Genomic DNA, 26,141 nt, shown 5'->3' with positions numbered 1-26,141 from the left:
TGTTCATGCCAGTTGTTTCTCTTGCCCTTGTCAGTGTTCCAGAATGTTATTTTTCTGGAAAATATTGCTTCCTGCGGTGTGAGGTCTTTTGCAGAAGATGGACATTTCACCTCAGCTATCCCATAATCAGACACAATCCCGTCAGGGGTTGCTCCCAAATATGGAAGTTTGTGGTCTATAAATAAACCACATTTCTCTATTTTCAGCCGATAATTTTCTCCATGCAACGTAGTGCCTCGCTTTCATTATCTACGCCATATTGTAGCAGATGGTTGTTGAAGTCACTGTACAGTAAGGATTTAACTAAGGACTGGCAACTAGTTTGAGGTTTCCTCAAGCAGACCTGGCCAAAAAATGAAGCGGTAAGGAGTTTTCGGCGTTCAGCCATTATCCTGATTCCCTTTGTAACACTGTTTCTCTCTCAATTTCTTTTATTTCGGTCTCTGTCTTGACTAAACGAGCTAAAAACGCTTTTTTTATTCTCTTCGAACACTTTCTAGGGCATATCTGGTTTATGAGCATGGGGGCCGTAATTACAATCAGCTTGTTCAAGTTTACCAACCTTTTTCTTCTTCATACAACATCTTCTTTTCTTTAATGTTCGCAATTTATGAAGCTCGTATAGTTTGGTGTATTTGCCAGAGCTAGTCTTGTACATTTTTTGTGAAGTTTATATATTGGTCTGTGTGTACTGTGGGAAACCACTGCTGCTGTGCATCTACCTTGGTATGACCTCATTTGCGTGTAGTTTATTCTTTTCCCGCCGATAAATTTTGAAACTATGGAAAAAAATTGTTCTACAACATTGCTGTTTAAATTTCTTAGCAAACTTCGGGCTTGTTCTGCTAGAGAGTTCACGTGTTTTTGGAGAACACAAAACAGGGCTGCTTTTTTTAAATTTAGGAACTAAATTAACTTCTCCGTGTTTAGATCTGTTGCAGAAGTAATCACTACATTTGCTGTGGTCGCCAAACACATGACTGGGAGAATTCAGTATATCTTGCTTCAACTGTTGTAGTTTTGTGCTTTCTGAGAGTTCGTCTTGATTTGCCCTGTACTTAGCAGCTTTTAAAATTGAATTTAACAAACGTACAAGATTTCCTCCAATTTATTTCGAAGCACGATGGAACCCAACTTTCCATCTTTCGCTACATCTTGCAATTTGTTGGCCTAATTACGTTAAATATGGTTGGAGCATTCTATTTTTTCGACAGTCAGTTCCTCATTTGGTCTGGCAAGCAAAAATTTGGAGTAGACGCTCGAGTCTCCGTCGGCTACCAATGTACCATACTTCACACCATACATTTCTTCGCTACTTAGGAAGCCGTCAACAATAATGTCCGATTCCATTCCTGTAGAACTTCCTGAGTAGTTCTTATAGCATGTGTGTGTTTTGACTGTAATTCCTGCATTACTGGCTCTACTACACAATGTGCAATATTTGTTTCGCCACCCTAGAAAGAAGACTTTTCTGGTATGGAATCCGACTATAGATGCCTGTAAGAAAAAAATAAAACCGGAAGTTGTAAACTCAGTATCAAACCCTAATTTAAGACAAATGTTACGTGAAACGCCCATGCAATTGACATAGAAAAGAACATATGGTTTAGACGTATGCCAGTTAACATCAACATAGGGCCCCTTATAAAATATGAAATATCAGTACTATATTAAATGACAGTGATCTCGGCTATGTCTGGAAAACTTGCTTGGAAACAAAAAAAAAGAATACATTAATTGTGTCGCTGGATAAAGTGTTCGAAGTTTCGAAGCACCTCATTTTTGACATAGAAAAAAAATTTCATCTCGTCCTACTAGTTTTGGTGAAGGTGAAGATAAACCCACAAACTTAAGATTTGCTGGCTCGCATAATTTAATTGAAGTGCAGTGTTGCGGATGCCAAATGAATATGCAAAAAAGTATTGCAAAGACTTCATGTCAGGACCGATAAACTGCAAGTTATGTTCGTCCAACGAACTTCTAAATTACTTAAATGCAGTTTTTACATGTAATACAATAGTAAACATTAAAAGACGCATATCCTATTGTTAGAAGCTTTACAGCACCACTTATAACTACAGTAAAACTTTCGCTCAGTTGCGGAGTCCATCCATGCTATAAATTTTTCTGTTCTTAAATGTAAATAACGTGAGGCATAATGAATGTGTACATTTGTGTAGTATCTCATCACAACAAATTAACAGCAATAAATTATTTAAAAGCTTATTTCCCTGAATTCAAAATTTTTCTGCCAAATAATATCTAAAACTGAACGTAACGTTTAAGTTGAATTGAAAAGTTTGGACGTATCTTAAAAATCCGAAGGAAAGAAATCGCTTTCCTGGCGTTGCTCAATATAGATACATCTAATTTATCATGTTATGTCCTCAGCTATGAAGACTTAAGAGGTTACTTGTGACGTGATTTGGAACACTTTTATTTCTCCTCGAATGCTTGTTAATAGGAAACTTGACACAGCTAACATGTACATTATTTTCGAAGGAAAGTAAAAATTGGTTTCAACGTAATATTTTCGCTATTGTACTGCAACAATGGTCTAGTTCAGATTTTATATTTATTTGTTTATTTTAATTATAGTTGTGTCACCTAATATTTTATTTATGTTAATTACATGCTCTTTGGTTTAATTAATGAGTATCTATGAAATACAAACTCTATGGTATAATATGAACATTAAAATCCAACAATATGAGAGACCCCTCTAGAGACAATTGAGTTTTACAACGGTAAAGTAATATTTTGATGGATGTTTTAATTATGTAACATTTTATGGTTAGTAATTGTTATTTTTAATTTAATGTGAATATAATGTTTTGGTGTTATTGTTGAGCACTTGATTCAAAAGTTAAATGTAAATTAAATGTAACTGTCACTAGATTCCGGCCAATGAGGAGCCGCCTTGCCAATAAAGGCATAAGTTTTAAATCATTTTAAAAATGATAGTTTTTTATGATGGCTTCGATGGGACTTGCATGCAGTATATCAAAGAGATAAATATCAACAAGAATGTAAGCTGGAAATAGGCATCCGCACAAATGGACGATAAGGATTGATTGAATTAAAGTGTATAATTATTGGTAGGGCTTTATCAAAACGATAAAGTAATTAGGAGTGCATATTTTTATGTGAGTAACATATGCCCTATTTTCCACCATTCATCTTTGGTATGGAATAATTGTAAAATACACTACCTAACATTAAATTGGATCTATTGTTGTGATTTGAGACTTTGAAAAGACTGTAAAGTATTTTTGAACACACAAAATCTATAAAAATTATTATTTTGTTAAATACCTATTAACATACGGCTTGGTGATCTAGAGGTCCAGGGAGACGTTTCTCTGTGTATCTACCGACCAATCAATAAGAAAACTGAGAACTAGCCGAGGTAAAAATACAAAACTGTGTAAAAATAATAAATCCTAGACTTTGAGAGACATTTGCTAATTTGGAGTAAATGTGCGCAACCTAAATCCAGACTTTTTTTTTTTAAACTACATGTGTTCTGGAGTGCCAACATCTTTGTAGGTTTTATTATAATAACATTAATAGTAATTCTTGTGTTGACAGAGATAGAGCTATGTATTTTAATTAATTCAATTTATGATTTTGGATTCCTTTTGTTCCCTAGAATAAAAAAATATGTGTGAGCTAAATCTTAATGTTTGAGAGTAATTTGTTTTTATAATAATAGAAATACCCATGTCCTATGGTATTATCACCCACTCAAGCTTAATAAGGGAAGAATCCTGGCGCCCACAAATATTAATAATATTCATCACAATAAATAATGACACTACACCAGTAAAAGAAAAAGTAGTGGAGAAACATATTTACCAGTTTCATATTAACAGGTAACAACGGACTATAATAATAAAAAGGAGTCAGAGAGAAAGAAGGGACAGTGGCTAAGGTCCTCGACACTATAATGAAACTAAACATATTTAAATGCCCAAGTTACCGCATGTGACGTTATCATTTGTTTACAAAGGTTTTTACAAGTACGAGAAAATTAACAAAACAAATAAAAACATATGTTAGCTGCAAATTGTATTACATACCATAGCCTACTTGTAAAAAATGTGCGTGCTTAGTGTTTGAAAAACGATATAATTTTGATCGATATTTACGCACAGATTGCTACAATTTCAATAGTATAACATGTACGTTTATCTAATGAAATTGCAGCTAAACTTTTGCAATAATTTAAGTTTAAATTTTGATACTAGTATCTGAGTTTTGCGTTTATATGCTGACCAATAGCTAATATTGCGTAAACACTGCATTTAATATACTGAAAATACTGTGCATACTTAATTTTTATTTTTCTTATTTATATTAAATTTTTTCTAATAATAATTAGCTCACATACAAGCTATATGCAGTGACTGTTTACGTTTCTATTTGCCCGTAGCTTTAGTATTATCGAATGGCTCTACTGTTTATCAATAAAATCAGTAAGTAGCTACTCACCACACCCGAAAGAGAACTGTAATTCCTCCCGAAGGACCTCTTAGGCCAACTTCCATCAGTAATAACGGTTAGTACGGGCATTCCGTGCTTATCCACTTCGCCGTGCGAGAAGGCAATTTCTGCTTCTTCCTTTGCATTTCTTGCCATCTGTTCCCACGTCGTTTCTTCAAATGCACTGAACACTTTATCTTTGTATTTAATAAAGGTTGGGCCGGATATACTGGGTATATTCATAGACGATGTCATCTGAGTTTGTTGCGAGTGTCCTATGCCCGCCGAAATGGAACCAGCTACTGCGGCTGTGTTCACATCCATACATTTGCCACCCGAACACTCACTATGTACACGGCACTCTACATTACACATGTTGCACTTGAATGTGAACACACTTTTGAACCCTTGCTTCACTTCTCGAGTAATACTCATGTCACTGAATGTGCAGCCATTAATTTCATTATGTTTATTAAGCTTCTGCATGCTATCAACAAAATAGTTTATGTCCACTATTCGCCTGCCCGTAACCAGTACAGTCTCATCGGTTGAGAGTGTAACATCATTTACTTCACTTCCACAAGGAACTGCTGATAGTATAGGTGTACACAGATCTTTCGTGTTGTGGTCATCGCTCCATACGTGGACAAACGGAGACTGAACCACAGCTGGTGAAGTTGGAAGTAGAGGTTTACTCGACTCAACAGCTGTATGTTGTATTTGCTGTTCTGCAATTGGCGTACTTTCTTCAGTCTTTGTGCTTTTCTTTAACCTTAAATCAAGGTAAAAAAACACATGTTTTTATTAATAACACTGCCTGAAGCTATACACTGAAAACGACCCATGATTACTATAAATAATTTGTGTACTTACTTATTTTTCTCTCTCCAATTTGCTAGATTTTTACCTCCATTCCGTTTTCTTCGCACAGACAAATGCAATTTACCACGAGCATTACCTTTTACAAAACGTGCGTTTGTTTTCGCCATTTATAAATGAACATCCATTCATATATCCCGAGCTAACACAGCGACAGCAAGGAAAACTAAATCCGACTGCCTCGCAGTGCCACCCCACCCCTTTTGGTCCTTATCGTGGGACTGAGAAGTGTCGCCTATCGCGAGGGACTCAGAGCAATATCGGTCTAACGTACAATATCAGGCGCGCATGTTACGCTTCAAGCAGCTGGAATTTCTAGTAGCTATTTATCCCACTCTTAATTCTGGATCGTTATCTCTATAGTCAAGTCGATTGGCCTCGTGGTTCAGAGACATCTGATCTATAGCCTTACATTGTCCATGGCCTGGCCTCGTGGAACGAAGATACGACCTATACACCTAAGATTGTACAAGACCTGATTGGAAGGTATTCCAAGTATCGAAAAATTAGACTTCCATGATAGGCATAACGAAAATGTAATTATTTAGTCGGACAGGTATCTTGTTTAGAGTTGTTTTTCGTAGAGAGAATGGTTAATAAACTCCACGAAATGTAATGGGAAATAGAATTTTTTTTTTAAGTTTTAGTTACTCTTATCACTGACTGTGAATCGAACCGACAGGAATCCATCGATTCAATCATTATTTTAATGATTATTTTTTGATGTTTTTGGAATTTTTCCCGAATTTATAGGTTAATTATTACTAATCTTCAAGATAGCGGTCAATATATCATCATCAGCTTACTAGCGGGAGGTAGTAGAGGAATTTAAGCCTCTTTTTAGGACTTTTTACCATACTTATTGAAATTGATATTTTTTTTAACCTAAAATTTTCTTTTTTGGATTGAGCAAGGATCGAACCAAGCGCTGTAATCGATCGATTGAATCAATCAATTAATTAATTGGTGATTTTTTGATGAACTTTGGAATTTTTCCCGAATTTACATCTTAATAAATACAGATTTCCAAGATAACGTCCAAATTTCAAGGTGGTGGGTGCCACAGTAATAATAAATGATAACTGCACTGTGGTGGGTAACAATTAAACTAACACTCTAGCAGACGAAAACAAGATGGCTGCCTCCAGCAGACGAAACGAGATGGCAGCCTCCAGCATACGAAAACAAGATGGCGGACGTGACGTCATACTAGCCAGTGATATATATACCTGGCATCGTCGAAGTTGAGGTAAATTTGGCTGGCTTGCAGCCCGCCGGGAAACTACAAAACGTCGCCCCCGAAACAACCAGTGCCACTCAAAATCAATGCGGACAGCAATGTCCAAGCCCCCAACCCCCCGCATGGTAGACTCTTTTCTACTCTGTCCAACTCTTCTTCCAGAACCATCCTTCGATTTCCCGTAACCAACCTGCTTGATATTAATGCATGAATTTTTGCATCCCGCATGTAAGTGCCCAGGGTTTTCCCTGTGGCTATGCAGGTTTTTCCTGGACCCAACTTTTTTAGTTTTTAGTCTAGAGTTAAGAAGTGAGGGGAGTTAGTAATTGTGCCAATCGCAATCTTGGCTGGCCAATCCCCTCCTAGCGCATGATGCATGCTATCTCTCCTGCATGGCTTAAACACAGCATGAGTAGAGCGTATAGACTTCGGCCTGAGACATACTTAGAGTCTCCCCCTTACCCAGACCCCTCCCAAAAACAGTTAGTTATTAGGTTAAAAAAAAATTTCACCAGGTTTGAACTGAAGACTTTATGACGTAAGTGCATTTAAAAAAATATATATATTAAAATCTGATTAATTAATTTTTTTACAATTTTTATTAATTAATTTGTTATTAATTAAAAAATTCCCGATATTCTATCATAAAAAAGTATTTACAAGATGGTGGCCGTAACGAAAATTGCAACGTTCTATAATCCAAGAATGCGGGCTTAACTAAACGTACAACGATGACATAAAAAATAACCAAGATGGCAACGTAACGAAAAATGCAACGTTTATAGAATCCAGTATGGTGACCGTAATGAAATGTGCAACTGTGATTTCTTGATTCAAGATGGCGGAATTTTTTATTAAAATTTTATTAATAATTTTTTTATGAATTTGAAAATTATTTCCAAATTTTTACCATAGAAATTATGGATTTTCAAGATTGCAGCAGTAAAGATAACTGAAATGGTTACGTCATAATTCAAGATGGTGGATGTAACGTAATCAATTTATATAATTTTTTAAAATTGTATTTGAGAATTTTTTTTTACATAAATTACATGTTTATTCTCGCCGGGAATCTAACAGAGGACAAAACGAATTAAGTAACTAAACATTTGAAGTAAGCAATTTTTTCATATTTTGTGGATTTTTTTTCCGGAATTTTTTGGTTGAAAATTAAAGATTTAAAGTTTATGATTAAGGCCAGTGGCTTAGGGCGGCTTGTCGTCGGGGAATTTAAGCCATTTTGTGGACTTTCGGTTCTTTCTAAGGCAAAAGTCTTTTGAATATGGAATTTTAGAATTTTTTTACTAGAAACGGGTCGTATTCCCTCAAAATGGGAATTTTTCCCTCGAAATAGAGAAATGTTTTATTTTCAAAATTTTTAAAGATTTTCTGGTGGAATTGTTTTTTCAAAAAAAAAAATCTTAAATATTTGGCGATTTTGGGCAAATTTTGGCAAATTTTGAAGGTGAAGATCATCCGAGATGGTCACCGTGACGTCACAATCCAAGATGGCGGACTGGCCCCAGGTACCACAGTCAGAAACCAGGACCAGTATCGGCCAATGTATACTACTTAGGCCACGATTCTCTTACGACCAAGAGGCTGTCGTACGAATGATCGTAGGGTGAACCTATGTCAGTAGGTCACACTGATCTCCACTATGTGTGGCCCTTGATCAAGGCTGTAAGAGATAAACCAAGGGCTCGGAGGAAGACAACTTTTCACGCCACAATTAAAAAAAAAAAAAAAAACAAGCGAGTCTTTTAGTATCTACTCGTCAGTGATGTGTAAACGAACTAACCTCTGTAAGGAGAAAATTCATATTTTCTCATGTTTTTCATGTGTCAAAATAACTTATAATAGCATTAGCATTATTTAAAATAGATCTGAGCGAGATAAATATAGCTACTGATAAATAAAATATTCGCTTTTCAAGTAACAAAATTTTTGGACACGAATCACACGCCTACTTTCTGCACCTGCCGCTATAATTCGATGTCTCAATCGAAAACGTTGCCTGTGACCATCATTCGCAGATAGCAGCATGAAACAGCTGGAAATTTAAAAATATTTAACAGTTCCGATAAAAAGGAAAAAGACTCGAAACCTTAACCTTATTGAGCTGAGTCAACATTATTATATTGTTATTAACGCAAACAGGACCACGACATGCGTCAGGTTCGGAGCTGGCTGGCAGCCCTGCCAGGCCACTGGCGTCATGCGCGTATCACATGGTCTCCACTGACGTAAGGCATGCTAGGCATGCCTGGCCAGATTACCAGGGTCGTCGCTACCCCCTCCCCCCTCCGAAAACCACGCATAGTCCTGTCTCGGCGCTGTTATCTATCGCTGAGCGGCCTTGTGAATTCCTCGGACCACCGCGCAAAGTGGCGTGAACTACCGACGCCCTTCTCGACTGTTCGGGCGTCGGGTCAGCCCAAGATGATGCGACTCTCACAGCTGTTCTCGTCGGTTCGAGAAGGACGCCACAGTCTACTTAAACAGCGACGCCGGCCTCTGCGGAGTTTTTGGCGACAGAGTTCCGCGGGGTGTGCCGCGTGAGTTCCGCGACGGGTGCCGCGTGGTGCCCAGTTCCGATCGAGTTATGAGCGAGTCCTGCGACAGTTCCGAGAGTTCCGAGAGCGAAGGGAAGTGCGACATTAGCGAAGAAGGTGAGTGACCCCCCCCCCCCCCCTCCTGCATCCTGAGGATGGAGCGACCATGGTGTAAGGACACCATGGGCGCGACGCGGAGTCCGACTGGATCGTGAGAGTGCGGCGCGGCGTGCGGCGACTGAGTGGCGCGAGACTGTGTGTGTGGACAGGCGCGAGTTAAGGGGTGAACCACTGTTGAGCCTGGCTCCAGTGAGGAGTGCGGTCTGTGGAACTTGACAGACATTTAGTGACTTGAGAATAAACATTTTTAAGTGGCAGTGATTTGTGTTCGGATATTTTTAAGTACAGTTATATAATTATTAATGTAAATAAAATGTAATTAATGAAACTTTAATCGGAAAACTTAATTGGGCTATCTCTTAAGAACCCAATTCTCCTCTCCTTATAAATCGTAACAATATAATATAACTATATTATGTTATTAAAAACAGTAAAATAAATTTGTCCATTGACGAGGTTTGAACCACGTCAAAAATTATTCCATGAGCTTTACAATTGCGTATTCTACCATGTGCTACAGAGCCTGTTATAAACTAAGAAAGATAACATGAATTATAATCATTGAAATGCCAGTTTTCTTAATTATTTAAAAACTTGTAATAACTTTATACGATGACTATTTTAGTTTATCAAATATATTTCAGGGTAGTTTCAATATCATAAATTTTCATTTGGTACACCAATTTGTCCCCTAATATTTACGAAAGCGACTAAGTACGGGTTTATGTTGCTACACATTTCCGTTCATTGACTTCACAGTTACATTTTCACGAAAGGATTCCTACTAAATGCCGTAAACCGATTGCTAAGATGTTTACACTTCAAAAATCTAAACACTGATAAATGTGACCTGTGCGTATCGCATAACTTGTAGAATAGTTTCCAATGAATTATATTCAACCATAGACATGCACTTTCGTCTTGCTCTCAGGGTGAACTCGCGCATTAGAATAAAATCTTACGTTCCTGTCCCTCACTTGCCGCAAATGTTCATTGTCCAGGTCTGCGAATTTGGAAAATATTATAGAACTGACTTTCGTGTATTAAGTAAAACTGTTACATGATATGTATGAAAGCAGAATTATGCAATGCAAGTTTTTACAAAAGAAAAAAAAATTATCTCAAGGTAAATATGTTTCAAGCAAGCTCATAAATATAAGTTTTGGCTATTTATTAGTTTATTGTGACCACAAATGTACGAGCTTTAACAAACTATTGGCGGCCACGAACTTTGTCACATAAAACCACTGTGGAGTCCCGTAATCCGAAATTGATTGGGACCAGACTTTTTCGGATTAGGCGAAATAATTCTTAAGATACGCCACACAAGACATAATGAAGTACACAGGTGTGTACACAGGAGTGGCGTGGCCAGCACTGACCGGGAGTTGTGGACGCGGAACGGCCTGAGGCAGAGGGCTGGCATGCAGGCGAGCGCCACAGCCGACGACGCCCCGATGTACACGGCGAAGCACAGGTAGTAGCGCAGCGCGGAGCGCGCCGGGACGAGTGCCACCAGGAGGGCGGCTATCAGCAGGCAGGCCGCAGGAGTGAGCAGGACCACGCTCCACCAGCAGGCGCCGTCCGCCATCGCGCGCGGGCTGCTCCGGGTCCCTGCGCCAGTTCCACACGCCCAAGGCTCGGGTGGTGGTGCCGATGTCCGCCATCTCGGAATGTAACGTTACGACGGCCATCTTGGACCACAATTCCTCAAAAATTATTCATAATGATTCAAAATTCCTAGAAATTACTTTATTACGAGGGAAAAAATTCCCGTTTTGAGGGAAAAATTTCTCGATTTAATCCTCAAAAATTCAAAAATACGAAATTTGAAAAACCTCAAATGACTTTTGCCGTAGGAAGAACCAAAATTCCTAAAAATGGTTTAATTAAGAGTCCTAAGCGCAAGCCACACTAAGCCGCTCAGGGCAAGACCTTGACCTTCACCGTAAACATGAAATCTTTAATTTTTAAACAAAAAATTTACAAAAAAATATATAAAACATTTTTCTTACTTCAAATGTTTAGTTACATAATTGATTTCGGACCTAGGTTCGCATCCCGACGATAGTAACCAGGTAATTTAAATATAAAAATTAAAAATTAAATAAAATTAAAAAAAATATTTGCTTACGTCACTACCGCCATCTTGTATTCGAGAAACATTGTGCTTTTAATTACGCTAACCATCTTAAAAATCAGTATTTTTTAAACTAAAATATCTGACATTTTTTAAAATTCATAAAAAATTAATAAATAAAATATTACAAAAAAATTTCTCTAACTTGAATTACAAAAACACCGTTGCACATTACGTGACTGTCACCATCCTGGATTCTATAAACGTAACACTTTTCGTTACTCACACCACCTTCGATGTGTATGAAGTCGTCGTTGCATGTTTTGTTACGGCCGCTATCTTGGATTCTATAAATGTACGATTTTGGTTACAACAGACATCTTGAAAACCCTTTTTTATGGTAAAATAAATTAAAAAATTTAAATTCATAAAAAATAGTTAAAAATTTTAAATAAAAAAAAGATTCCGACATCTTGGAATATGATTTTACGTCCACCATCTAATAAATTCGTAAATATTTAACTAAAAAATCCGGGATAAATTCCACAATTCATAAAAAAACTAATTTATATACTGATTGATTTGACCGATTCATATTTCTTGGTTCAATACTTGACCAATACAAGAAAAATTAATTTTATGGAAAATATAACAATTTCAATAAATATTATGTAAAGTTCTAAAAGCGGCTTAAATTCCTCTATTCCCAGCCTCTAGTAAGCCAATGATGACATATTGACGGCCATATTGGAAATTTGTAATAATTAAACTTAAAATTTAAGAAGAATTTCCAAATATCATCAAAAATCATTCTTTTTCTTTAACTGATTGAATCGAAGAATACATTACCTTGCTTACATCCTTGGAAAATTTAAAAAAAAAAAATATTAAATTAATAATACCACAAAAGTGACAGGTTTGAGAAATAAAACAACAATAAAAAATATTGCATAAATCAATCTTACACCACTACATAAACGATTGCTAAAGTAAGCAATCTAATGAACATTTAGTTATGCAATGGCTTGAACTGACTAATTCTCAGCTCTAAACGGTTTACCGAAGACAGAGACCAGCCAAACACTTTTCCTACATAGTCCTTTTCTTCCCCAGAGACAGTTTCTCGATACCGTGTTTAACAGACTGCTTCACATCGTCGGAAATGTAAATGGGAGTATTCACTGTATTGAATGCGCACTTCTTCACTTAGTCCTCGAACGGATAGAGTTTACCATACACTCAGTCCAGCCACAAGTTATATTTTAAAGGCCTGTACATTGATACTTCATCAATAAGCTGATTTTTAATGTTCTGCTTGATATCGTCAAGGAAAGTACAAATGTATTTCGACTGACTAAACGTATTTAGATAATAGTAGTCTTTCCAAATTCCACAAAATGTATATTGCGCCAAGTGGAATCCATTATAATTTACCTCACCGGCCCAGTCTTGTGTTTTGTATTATATCCATGTCATCGCAATCGGTTGCCGAACATCTGCTTGTGTGCTTGTACGCATACAAGTCTTCAACCTAAACCGAGAGTCGAAATGTCTGCAGGTAGTTCCACAGTAGGCACATGGATTTCACCTTTACAGTTTTTCGCATGTCGTCTGAAACTGTCAATACTAGTAAACCACACATGACACTCATCACAGCAAAACATCATAAGAGAAGGATTCTTCGTACATTTATTCTCCTCGTGTCATATCACAGTAGCCGCAAGGCTGCCTAGTTGATGAAGACGCATCTTTCAGATCCAAACCATATGTTTATATTACTGCAGTTGTACCAATAACTGGTGTACTCTTATGCACATCGATGCACCATTGTTGCAGCGAAACCTTTACTTCATGCCGTGCAGCACGACCTCTGCATGTCTTCAAGTGCATTTTCATATTATATTTTCTGGCAAACTGCTTATGGTATTTCTCACAGCAAAAATTTTGCGTGGAGGATTCTCTTCACATTCTCTTTTCTCGTGTCGACGAACATCACTGTTTTTGTATAATATCATGTTACACTAACGGCATCGATGCTCGTTAGTTGTTGATGAATCACCAAATATTGAAGTTTTCTTCGCTAGCAAAACATCATCCATCGAGATTTCCTCCATAATATCAGAACAATCACAGAAAAAATGTTAAAATAATAATAAAAATAAAACAAATATGGATAAAAAATCACAAACATTCTATCTTGTACTAGAACTCTATCCTTTATCAACAAATGAGACGATAACAAGCTGACAGAAGCGGTTTTTGTAATTTTTTATCTATTTTATTTTTATTAATATTTTTACTTTTTTCTGTGATTTTTCTGATATTATGGAAAACTTACGATAGTTTTCTCCACGTGCTCCTGATTATTCTGATTTTATATATATATATATATATATATATATATATACACGTATATATATATATTGTTACGATCGCGCTTGGCTGCAGTGCTTGGCGTCGCCGCGCTCTTTCGGCCTATCTGCGCCCCCTTCCACCCGCATCCTCTCCCTGGTATCTCGTGCCATACTATCTCGCGACATCCTGACCTTCGCAGCGCGCACCTGCCTCAGATCGAGTTACTTAAAAGAGGCCGCACTGCGGCATAAAAGGACTCAGACATGTTTATCGGCGTGTTTTGTGGGAACCCGATGCTTGTTGCGTTTATCGGCGTTCTTTGAGCAGCCGCCGCGTCCTTCGACAGGACTCACGACGCGTTTCTGGACATTTCGACAGCGAAGGTCGCGCGATATCTCGGAGACATACCCAATTGTTCTGGACGGGAACCCAAGGGCTATATAAGGAGGTTGGGCTGACCTTCGAGTCAGTCTGAGTCTGAGTGGGGAGTTCTCCCGCGGCGGAGTTTCCGGGCAATAGTGCCGCGGGTGCGGCAGAGTGGCGAAGTCCTTGGACGAAGGTTCCAGGGCAGGGAGTGAGAGAGTTCATTGGAGTCGGGAGTTTACCCGCGGTGGAGTTTCCGGGCGATAGAGTCGCGGGCGCGGCGGAGTCCCAAGTGAAGTTGCGAGCGAGGAGTCAAGAGGATCCTCGGCGAAGGGCAAGTGCGTCGGTGGCGGCGGAGTGCGGCGACGGAGTCCCGCGGCGGAGATCCACGAGGGGTGTTGCGGTGAGAGTTGCGCCAGAGGTGCGGCCCAGCGAGGTGTGTGGAACGGGGGACGCACCACAACGCCGAAATACCACAACGCCAAACGTACAATAACGCCGAATGCCATAACACCGAATTCCAAATTGACCACAACGCCGACGACCCGAAAACTGCTGTGTACCACAACGCCGAATGACCACAACGCCGAAATACATTAACGCCGAAAAATGTCATTGCAGTACTGCCACAAAAACAAACTCAGAAGAAAGTCACTAAATATACTGAAAGAGAATTTAAATGTACAAAAACGCCGAAATACCATAACGACGAATTCCACCAACGAATCTACAATATGACCATAACGCCGAAACTATTATATGACCATAACGCCGAAACCGCAATGTGACCATAACGCCGAAATTATAATATGACCATAACGCCGAAACCATAACGTGTTGCCTACCTGCCAGGCATTGAAATGCTGTATTCGTAAGATAAGCTCACTCTCTTGCAACTGTGAAGCTAAAAATTATACACTTTCTTATTTTTTATAGGGCAAATGGAACATTGATCGAAATAAAATATATTTTTGAAATAACATTTTTTTTTTTACAATTCAAGGTCAGGTTTAATGTTTTTTATTTCGAAAATGCGACGTTTTTACAAGGGTTTCAAGAAGAGTAGGCGGCCTTTGAAATGTCAGCTCCTTAGAGTTGATTTGAGGAAATAAATTAGATATGAAGTAGCGCCGGGAATGATGGGCAGGAAAAACACGAGATCCCGAAAAAAATTGCCAACTTTCGTTGAAAATCTGGAAGTAAATGGACCCGGATCGACTTGGTGGGAGGCTAATGCTGTAGCTAACCTCCACTCTTGCAGTGCGGATGTGTTACTAATATATTATTCGATTCAGAATTACGTAGTTATAACAAAAATCATAGGGTTACCGCTTAAAGTCCCGTAGGTACACGCTGCACAATGAAAACGCTGCATGCTCGTTCAATTGCTTGTGCGTGAAGGGCGACTCAGAGTTGGAGGCACCGAGGATAAGGGCGGTATATCGATTTAGTGTCTCATTCACACAAGTAACCTGTGAGTGGACGAGCGTCTTAAACATTTGTCTCAATAAATGTAGTAATTTGTAGTTCGTAATTTACACATAAAGTATTTTTTTAAATGTACGCTTTTTGCAAATAGTGCACCACTTGTCTGCAAAAAAAGTATTATACCATTTTAGGCTTTTTTCATAACAATATTTACAATACTTTAGGTGCATTAATTTAAACACTATTTGATTCATTGCTATAAAATAATGTAGATAGGCTATACATAATTGTATAATGGTGTCGAAATAATAAGAGATTCTTTAATACCAATAAGCCTACTATATTTTCTTTAAAAAAATTATAACTACTGTAAAACTACCTGGCATTTCCCTAAGGATCTCGCCTACATGTGCCTAAACTGCATTGTAGCATGTCTGAGTAATTTTTTTACAGATTTAGTTATGTGTATTTATGCTGTTTATCTACGAAAAAACACACACTTCTTTCAAGAAAACATTCGCAATATAAAAACCTTTACGTCGCGTCTAAATAGCCAAAAATGGGGTGTTCAGGGTGCTATTTCAGAAAATTTACTATCTGGATACAAATGAAACTACTTAAGGGCGTTGCAATAGGCGAGCCCCTTAAATGCGTTCAAGCGTGAAAAATTCACAGTTTAATGTTTATTTAAATAACGTTAATTCTGTATACATTAGTTGTAAGCATAGTTTGCATATTTTACTCAAAACATCTTGTTAAAGACAAAATATGCATGTTACACGAGCATACAATCAGTAAAAAAAATATTAAATTATTCAGAATGAAATTACGTGCGATAGACAATATGCTGAAATATACCCATAACAATATAATTTCTTTATTTTTTTATAATTGCTGCGTTTTCGAAATTTTTTGTAAAATACGAGGTTCTTGTGGTATTCATGTGATATCTTTGGGTTATTATATCCAGTGAAGTTATTTAAGGTGGTCGTTTAGACCGGCCGCTATAAATACTGTGCAGAGCTTCAGCAGTTCACGTATCACACAAGTGTACCGCGTGTGTGCTCGGCACTTGCTACCAATACCACTTAACATATTGTTACGATTTCCCTTCGGGGGTTCGTAAAGGATAGCCCAATTAAAGATTTTTATCACGCACACAGTTTTATTTATTACCACTACTTGTCACTTACAATTAATCTTCTAAGATGGCAAATAATTAACTACACTTAAAGAAATGTCAATTCCCCAGTCACTCGTTTCACACACCTCGCTGGGCCGCACTTCCGGCGCAACTCTGACCGCAGCACCCCTCGTGGGTCTCCGCCGCGGGACTCCGTCGCCGCACTCCGCCGCCGCCGTCACACCCTTCGCCGAGATCCCACACGACGACTCGCTCACAACTTCACTCGGGACTCCGCCGCGCCCGCGACTCTATCGCCCGGAAACTCCACCGCGGGAAAACTCCCGACTCCACTGAACTCTCTCACTCCCTGCCCTGGAACCTTCGTCCAAGGACTTCGCCACTCTGCCGCACCCGCGGCACTATCGCCCGGAAACTCCGCCGCGGGAGAACTCCCCACTCAGACTCTGACTGACTCCTAGGTCGGCCCAACCTCCTTAAATAGCCCTTGGGTTCCCGTCCAGAACAATCGGGCATGTCTCCGAGATATCGCGCGACCTTCGTCGTCGAAATGCCCAGAAACGCGTCGTGAGTCCTCGAAGGACGCGGCGGCTGCTCAAAGAACGCCGATAAACTCAACAAGCATCGGGTTCCCACAAAACACACCGATAAACATGTCTGAGTCCCTCCATTCCGCAGTGCGGCCTCCCTTAAGTAACTCGATCTGAGGCAGGTGCGCGCCGCGACAGTCAGGATGTCGCGAGATAGTATGGCACGAGATACCAGGGAGAGGATGCAGGTGGAAGGGGGCGCAGACAGGCCGTACGAGCGCGGTGATGCCAAGCACTGCAGCCAAGCGCGATCGTAACATTGCCCCCTCCTTAAACCTGTTCGTCCCGAACAGGTAATGCATCTCCTCCTGGAGGTCCCCATGCTACTCGAAGTTTAGGCCTCCTGCCTTTCCTCCATCGCGGGCTGTACAGTCTCACCAGATAACCCTCTCTCGCAGTAGATGTAACTTCTCTTGTCACCCGGCGACACTTCTGCGTCGCCGATGCCGCATGTCGTTCAGCCATCTGCCCGAGCCGGGCCGACCGTTGCCTTGGATGGATCCGATACTCTTGTGTGCATTGCTTATTGTCTTCCAACAGTTTCCTTGTTTCTTCCCTTTTTCTCTCTATTTCTTCTCTCGTAACTACTCGTTCACACAGCATATCTTCCCAGCTCTTCTTCGTCTCTTCTTGGTTCCTCATTCCCTCTTCGTTCTTCTGAATATCTTCTGGACTGCACTCAGTTACTCCTTGCACCATCTTCATCACTCTTTGTGTTCTCATTGTCTCTTCTCGGTCTTCCTTCCCCTGTTCTTGGTCTTTCTTCATCTCTTCTTGGTCTTCCTGCATCTCTTCTTGGTATTTCTTCGTTTCTTCTTCGCGCTTCTCTATCTCTTCTTGACTCATGTTAATCTCTTCTCGGCTCTTCTTCAGTTCTTCTTGGCATTTTACCCTCTCTCTTTGGTTTATCTTCATTTTTTCTTGTTCAATATTCCACACTTTGTAACCCATCTTCACTTCTTCTGTGCTTTTCTTCAGCTCTTCTTTCATATTCAAGTCCTGGTTGTTTTCCTCGCTGTTCTCTTCTTGGCTGGTCTCATCTTGGCTGGTCTCCTCTTGGCTGGTCACCTCTTGGCTAGTCTCCTCTTGGCTAGTCTCCTCTTGGCTAGTCTCCTCTTGGCTAGTCTCCTCTTGGCTAGTCTCCTCTTGGCTAGTCTCATCTTGGCTGGTCTTCTCTTCGCCGGTCTTCTCTTCGCTGGTCTTCTCTTCGCTGTTCTTCTCTTCTCTGTTATTCTCTTCTCTGTTATTCTCTTCTCTGTTCTTCTCTTCTCTGCTCATCTTCACTTCGGTCTTCATTTCATTATTTACTTCTTCCTGGCCATTCTTCATTTCATCCTGACCATTTATTTCTTCCTGTCCCTTCTTCATTTCCTCTAGGTTATTATTGGACTCACTCTTCTTTTCTTCACGGTGGTTCTTCCTCTCCTTCCTTCCACTCTTCATTTCTTCCGTAAAGTTCTCGATTTTGGTTACCATTTCTTCCGTAAAGTTCTCGATTTTGGTTACCATTTCTTCCGTATTGTTCTTACAAATTGCTCCTATTTCTTCCAGGGCAACTCTTATCTCTTTGTATTGTTCGACAGTAAACCCTTCAGTAGCCATCTCTCTCTAAAGCATTTACTAATTAAACAACCTAAATAATTATTTTTTTAATACTGTTTTTAATTTTAAATGACCTAACCGAACCTTCTAATTAAACTAACAATAACTCTATTACATTCAAAAATATCACTGACTACAATAAACCCTAACTCTAGAAAAATCCAAATTCACTAAAGTTCTAAACACTAACTATATTCTCGTAAACTAAATTCTATTCTTAACTTTCCTTATAATAAAACTGAATCCTAAATCTATTAATTAGGGCTATCCCACTTCTGACACCAAAATGTTACGATTTCCCTTCGGGGGTTCGTAAAGGATAGCCCAATTAAAGATTTTTATCACGCACACAGTTTTATTTATTACCACTACTTGTCACTTACAATTAATCTTCTAAGATGGCAAATAATTAACTACACTTAAAGAAATGTCAATTCCCCAGTCACTCGTTTCACACACCTCGCTGGGCCGCACTTCCGGCGCAACTCTGACCGCAGCACCCCTCGTGGGTCTCCGCCGCGGGACTCCGTCGCCGCACTCCGCCGCCGCCGTCACATCCTTCGCCGAGATCCCACACGACGACTCGCTCACAACTTCACTCGGGACTCCGCCGCGCCCGCGACTCTATCGCCCGGAAACTCCACCGCGGGAAAACTCCCGACTCCACTGAACTCTCTCACTCCCTGCCCTGGAACCTTCGTCCAAGGACTTCGCCACTCTGCCGCACCCGCGGCACTATCGCCCGGAAACTCCGCCGCGGGAGAACTCCCCACTCAGACTCTGACTGACTCCTAGGTCGGCCCAACCTCCTTAAATAGCCCTTGGGTTCCCGTCCAGAACAATCGGGCATGTCTCCGAGATATCGCGCGACCTTCGTCGTCGAAATGCCCAGAAACGCGTCGTGAGTCCTCGAAGGACGCGGCGGCTGCTCAAAGAACGCCGATAAACTCAACAAGCATCGGGTTCCCACAAAACACACCGATAAACATGTCTGAGTCCCTCCATTCCGCAGTGCGGCCTCCCTTAAGTAACTCGATCTGAGGCAGGTGCGCGCCGCGACAGTCAGGATGTCGCGAGATAGTATGGCACGAGATACCAGGGAGAGGATGCAGGTGGAAGGGGGCGCAGACAGGCCGTACGAGCGCGGTGATGCCAAGCACTGCAGCCAAGCGCGATCGTAACAATATGTTACACGTGTTCCTAGACCATTGCCAGCTTATACAATCCTCTATATAAATAACCTCTTTTGGAAGCTTAAAATGGCTAAAATGGTTATTTTCACCGTCAATTTTAGGTTTGATAATACAGTTTCACTGACTTGAAAATGGTTTAGGAACGTACAACAAACCTTCATATTTAATATTTCGTCATATAATGATAGGATACCCACTGAAATTGCCTTAGAGGGGAGTCTTCGACAATGTTGCTGCATGTCAGAAGACCGCCTGGCGGATATAGGCGTTAGGACCTTGATGCGCGTGACTGTATCGCTCTTAGCTGTCCTGCCCTTCCCACGCCTCGAAAATTAAAAAAATACCCGCTGTCAGGCGGCCACCTTAAATCGTTGCGCAATATTTAGGATTCCTGCGTACAACTGTTAGTTCATTTTCAAGGTAAGCCGTTCACGGTAAAGTGGACACTTTGAAAATCACTTATATTTGAATAACAACCAATATTATATTTCGTGGAGGTTTCGAACATATAATTTTTGTTAGGTTGAAAAAAACAGACTATCTTGAATAGAAAAATATAAATATTTAGCATAAATGAGTAGTGAAAGGATACAAATTGATCGAGAGAAAAAAGTAACCAGGTGCTCAGAAGTGTTAAATTTACCGTGATCAGTCCAGTTTAATTAGTATATGTAATATATATATGTATGTACATATATACATACATATATATTTTTTGGCTTGTACAGGACCCTAACGGTAATATCCCTGTGCTTATGGCGTACTTCTGCTGATAAGTATTCATGCCTACCTGGCATGAGAAAGTCTAAGGCAGTCACTTTTATGCTTTTGTGTATATATATATCGCTACTCCAACACCTGATTTTCCAGTGATTCAATCTCATTTATGAATGTCTTTAAAAGCGCAGAGGGCATGCTAACGTTCCTTACACCAGGGGCGGATTCAAAGGGGGGGAAATGGGGGAAATTTCCCCCCCCCCCCCAAAAGCCAGTGGCAAAAAAAAAATGGAATGCTGTTTTTTTTTATCACCGTACATTCATTTGTCAAAGGATCTGAAAATATTTTTTGTATCAAATATTACAATTTTATGATTCTGTCGAGGAATTTATTACAACTAAATTGGGAACATTGTTTGGTAACAACTGTATAATGATAGCATGTATCTTGAATGGGAAATTTGTGTTTTTTTTTTTGAAGGATTTCTCAATTCGGATGTGGCAACTCTGCTTGATAACTGTAGTGTCTGAGATTGTTTCGCGCGCTTTAAAAGAAAACTAGCAGAAATACAGTGATATAAAATGCAATAGTGAGTGTTCAGTAAATCATGTTTTTGTGAGGTGTATGGTGGAAAGAATTACTCGAGCATGGTGAGAGTCTCTTAGACTAGCCTACTGTAGCTTCACAAATGCCTTTCAGTGAATTCAACACAAGTTTTTGCGAGATACCAGGCGCAAGCATCTCATTATTTTATACAGTACAAGTCAATTAAGCATTTTAAAATAAATTAGAACTTTTTTGTACATCTGATCGGACCATAAAATTAGTTTTTAAATGACAATAATCCTGCCAGAATGTGTGTATCAATATCTAACACACATTTTTTTTACATGATTTTGACTCTTTTTTTCAAATTAAAATTAATTTAACCTGAAATATTTAAGATATTTTAATGTCCTTTGTATTATTATGATTTTTTTAAATTGTGAAATACGAATATTACCTATAGTGAGAAAAAATAATGCATGTGTTACATACGTATGTAGAGAGAAATACATTGTCGTAAAGATTTTACTAAAGTTGTATTCAGCTCAAAAATAAAACCCGTAGTAAATATTTTCAGTTCTATTTATATTAATTTTGCGCAAATTAGCTTTGAATAAGATCACATGAACCTGCTTCAAGTGAGGTGGAATTACGTGATACTGCACTGACGATATGCTATTGCAACGCATAGAGCAGACTGTGGTAGAATCTAGCGGCAGACTTGGAACTAAGTATAGTTTGTTACACCATGACCAGTGTCTCACTTCATGACTTCATCAGCGAACAACTCTGGCTCTCTGGCCACAGTCCCAAACAGTAAACTTTCTAAAATTTATGAAAAATTATTTATTCAAATGCTCTAACTTTCGAAAATTATAAAAAAAAGCAAAAATAATAAGCAGAAGCAAACCTAAATGTTATGAATAGAATAGAATTAATTAAAACAAAAAAGATAACATCTGAAGTTAATAATATTTTTACCAGTATGTTTAATACACCAACCACAGTTCCAAACTGTTTAAAAAGTCTCATCTGGCGAATATTAAATTGTAACCTAGCTAAGAAATCCGCATGTAAATAATTTCTTAGTCAAATGAAAAAAAAAAAACTATTAAATGTGCATTTATAAAGTAATAATTAGTAAAAAAGGGCAGTCAGCAGAATTCAACTAAACTGTGATACAAAGTCAAGGTGACCATGTATATATTATAAATATTAAAAAGCATTAGAAATATAATAGTTTATATAAAGACCTTAAAACAACTACATCCAAAGCATTACAAATTACAAAACACTCCATCGTTTCATATTCTAACATCAAAGACACATTTAAATTGCTTGCAGTAAGCGACATTTTATAACTGTTTTCTTACTCTTCACAAATTACCACAGTCTAATACTGTCACAAAATTATGTATATGATATGTGCGGATTTATACAGTTAACCCAAACATGTTTAATGCTGTGTCTCGCGCAAGTTCATTAAATTAGGGGCCTACCGCCTACATAAATTTGCGGGTATGTTGTATACTCGAGTGTTCCGCCAAACTAAAGATATTATTGTCAGCTGCTGAAGTAATATCCACAAGGTGTTGGTAAAATAATACATCGCAAATACTTAACACCTGTTTAAAATTACACATTACACTCGTGTCCAAGCTAATTTGTCGTGAAGGGGCTAGCTCAAAATAGGCATGGCAAAAGTGCAACAAATTGCCAAACACTTTCTTGTGTTGGTTTCACTGTTTCACAGAAACTCAAAATGTTGATTTGCAACATTCTTTTGTACTAGTTTATGATTTTTTTTTTCTAAACAGGCTGTTCAACAAGGAGGAAAACAAAGCTTGCTATCTTCTTTCTTTGGGCCACCTCAGAAGAAGTCACGTGTGGAAGTGAATTCTGAGGATGCCTCAGAATCAGTTGAGCAGCCCACTGATTTGAATTGTGGTAAAACACACAATGATATTGTTTTGTAAGATGATTTTACATCGATTATCAATAATGATGAGAAAGTTGCATCATCTTCAAGCTCTTCTGACCAATATCATATCCAAAAGCCTTATCCAGATGAGGTTAACAATGGCATATTACATTCAGCATTACTTAGATCTTCGTCTTCTGTTGGAAGTGTTTCCAGTGACATTGGCCACTTTGTTGGAGGAAATATTGATGACTACACTAAGTCCGTTCTGCTAGAAAATCCGTGGCAACCACCAGAATCTTATGTCTTTCCACATTCCACCCGTGTTGTCTCTGGAAAGCCTGTGCGGAATTTTGTGAGGCGGAGTCATCTGCAAACCTACAAAGAATGGCTGGTTCTATCAGATGTTAAAAAAGGTCTGTTTTGTAAATATTGTCCATGGTTTACAACTAGGAATGAAGGTGGGTACTGCAGAAATGTTCCCCTCAAAACTTTAGTTACAGAACCTCTTACAAATTTTAAAGATTTGATTGGAGCTAAAGGTTACTTGGAACAACATGCAAGCCATCAATACCATATGACTGCAGTTGCCATGGGGAAGAACTTCCTTAAGACATATCATAATCCTTGCTCCGAGGTAGTAAGTCTTGTCAAAGAACAACATTTGGAAGAGGCTGAGGAAAATCGGAAAAAACTACTACCGATTGTGAAAACAGTTATACTACTTGGAAGGCAAAATATTCCTTTCCGTGGTCATCGGGATGATGGTCCACTTACTACCGATGCTCCATCTCATAATGAAGGAAATTTTCGGGCAATGCTTCGTTTTCGGGTGGATGCTGGAGATAAACTACTTGAAAATCACATTAAAACTGCTAATTTTAATGCTACATATATCAGCAAAACTGTGCAAAACGAGCTGATCGACTGCTGTGGACTAGACATATTAGATACAATCCTCAAGAGAGTAAGATTATCTGGGTTTTATGCTATTATATTTGACGAAACCAGTGACATGTCAAATAAATCCCAAGTGAGTCTTGTCCTTCGCTATGTACATTTTGGTCAGAACACGGTTGTAAGGGAAGATTTTGTTTCATTTATAGATGCATTTGGTGATATGTCAGAAACCACAGCTCTTCAAACAAACAACAAATTTTCAATACTTGAGAATGGTACCGAAGATAATTCTACAAACAAACCAGTCACAACGGCTACTGAAGAACTGTCTCTTACAGGAAAGTCACTAGGCCAAATTATTATCAGGAAAATAAAATCATTGCAGCTTCTTCCCCTCCAGTGTGTAGCAATTGGTACTGATGGCTGCTCTGTCATGTTATCAGAAGACAGAGGTGCAGTAAAGGAAGTGCAGAGTTTGACAACCAATGCTGTGGAAATGCCATGTTACAATCACAAACTTAACAATTCTCTATCTCAGTCTTCAAAGATACATGTGGTCCAAAATGCAGTGGGTATCATGAAAGAAACTATCTCATTCTTTTCTTTTCCAAAACGCAGTAAAACTCTTCTTCAATTTCTTGGGAAAAAACTAGCTCATTTATCAGATACAAGATGGGTCGAACGACATGACGGTGTACTTCAGTTTGTTTTTGATTTGCCAGAAATAATAGAAGCTCTCGAGAAGATTTCTAGCTGGAAAGACAAATCTGTAGCTGGAAAAGCAGCATCACTTATAGCTGCTCTATGTGAAAGTAAATTTTTGGTTGTTGTCTTCTGCCTCAGTAATGCTCTGGCCCTTACACTTCCTTTGAGCAAACTTCTTCAAAAAGAAACACTTGACCTTGTACATGCTTCTAAGAGTATTACAAATGTTATTTCGGTCTTAGAGACTCGTCGTGCGGATTGTGACAATTACTTCAAAGAAATTTATGCCGAGACAGAGAAAATGGCAGAGAAATTTAATGTTGAGCTTCGGAAACCCAGGACTGTTGGGCGACAGGTTCATCGCAGTAACTACCCGGTACCAGTAGAGTCGCAATCTGTAAAGGATTATTACAGAATTTCAGTATTCATACCACTTCTAGATGGCATATTACAAGATATCAAGACAAGATTTTCTTCTAAAGTCCTTGATATATTTAGACTCCCACTTCTACTTCCACAGTTGATAGTGAACACAACCTTAGCTGAAATAAACGATTCAATTCGGTTCCTGGTAAACAAGTTTTCTCAATTACTAGAGGGCACCAAAGAAATTCAGCTAATAAAGTTAAAAGGTGAAATTTTTCACTGGCAGCAGACATGGAAAACTGAAAAAGCTCGTGGTGCCGAACTTCCCAAAACAGCTATTGATGCACTTGCTGCTTGTGACAAGGACATATACAACATTATTTATACACTGCTTCATGTTCTTTGCACGTTTCCAGTCAGCAATGCCAGCGCAGAGAGAACTTTCTCAACGTTACGTCGCACTAAAACGTGGCTCCGAACTACAATGATTGAGAGACGACTTGAGGGTCTCGCTCTTCTCCATATTCATTATGACATACCAGTGGACCCTTTTCACGTGATTGAGCGTTTCTCAAAATCTGGCAAACGCCGTATCTTTCTCTAATTATATATTTTTACTTCATGATGATTCTTAAATTGCAATATGATGCAAAATAATTTATTTCATATGCTTTTATTCAGAAAATATTACATGTTCTATGTCATGTCATATTTATACAACGAATATTATTACATTAATATAAAATAATACACAATAAACAGTGTATATTAAATTAATTGAAGTGTTTTTATTCAAAACCAGCTCAATCTATTTTTAAAGATTTACGGGAATTACCAAACATACTTTACAGCCAAAAAACATGGTTTAAATTTTATTTTATTTTATTTTATTGGAAACGAGGAAGGTCTCTATGAATTTAAAATTGCAGTACTTTCAAATTAGATAGATTT

The 26,141-nt window shown here is 38.8% G+C and overlaps 1 protein-coding gene across 1 annotated transcript in view; it reads right to left on the bottom strand.

Moving 5' to 3' along the window:
* Positions 1-26,141, bottom strand: part of LOC134543109 (1-acyl-sn-glycerol-3-phosphate acyltransferase alpha-like) — a 62,756-nt gene that overhangs the window by 21,136 nt on the left and 15,479 nt on the right. The window contains exon 2 of the mRNA XM_063387918.1: positions 10,662-10,893. Within this exon, the coding sequence (XP_063243988.1) occupies positions 10,662-10,870 (209 nt within the window). The 5' untranslated portion in view covers positions 10,871-10,893. The remainder of the gene's footprint in view (positions 1-10,661; positions 10,894-26,141) is intronic.

Source organism: Bacillus rossius, chromosome 1 (genome assembly GCF_032445375.1).
Source record: "Bacillus rossius redtenbacheri isolate Brsri chromosome 1, Brsri_v3, whole genome shotgun sequence".
Classification (NCBI taxonomy): Eukaryota; Metazoa; Arthropoda; class Insecta; order Phasmatodea; family Bacillidae; genus Bacillus; species Bacillus rossius.
This window is presented reverse-complemented; position numbering and strand designations above follow the sequence as displayed.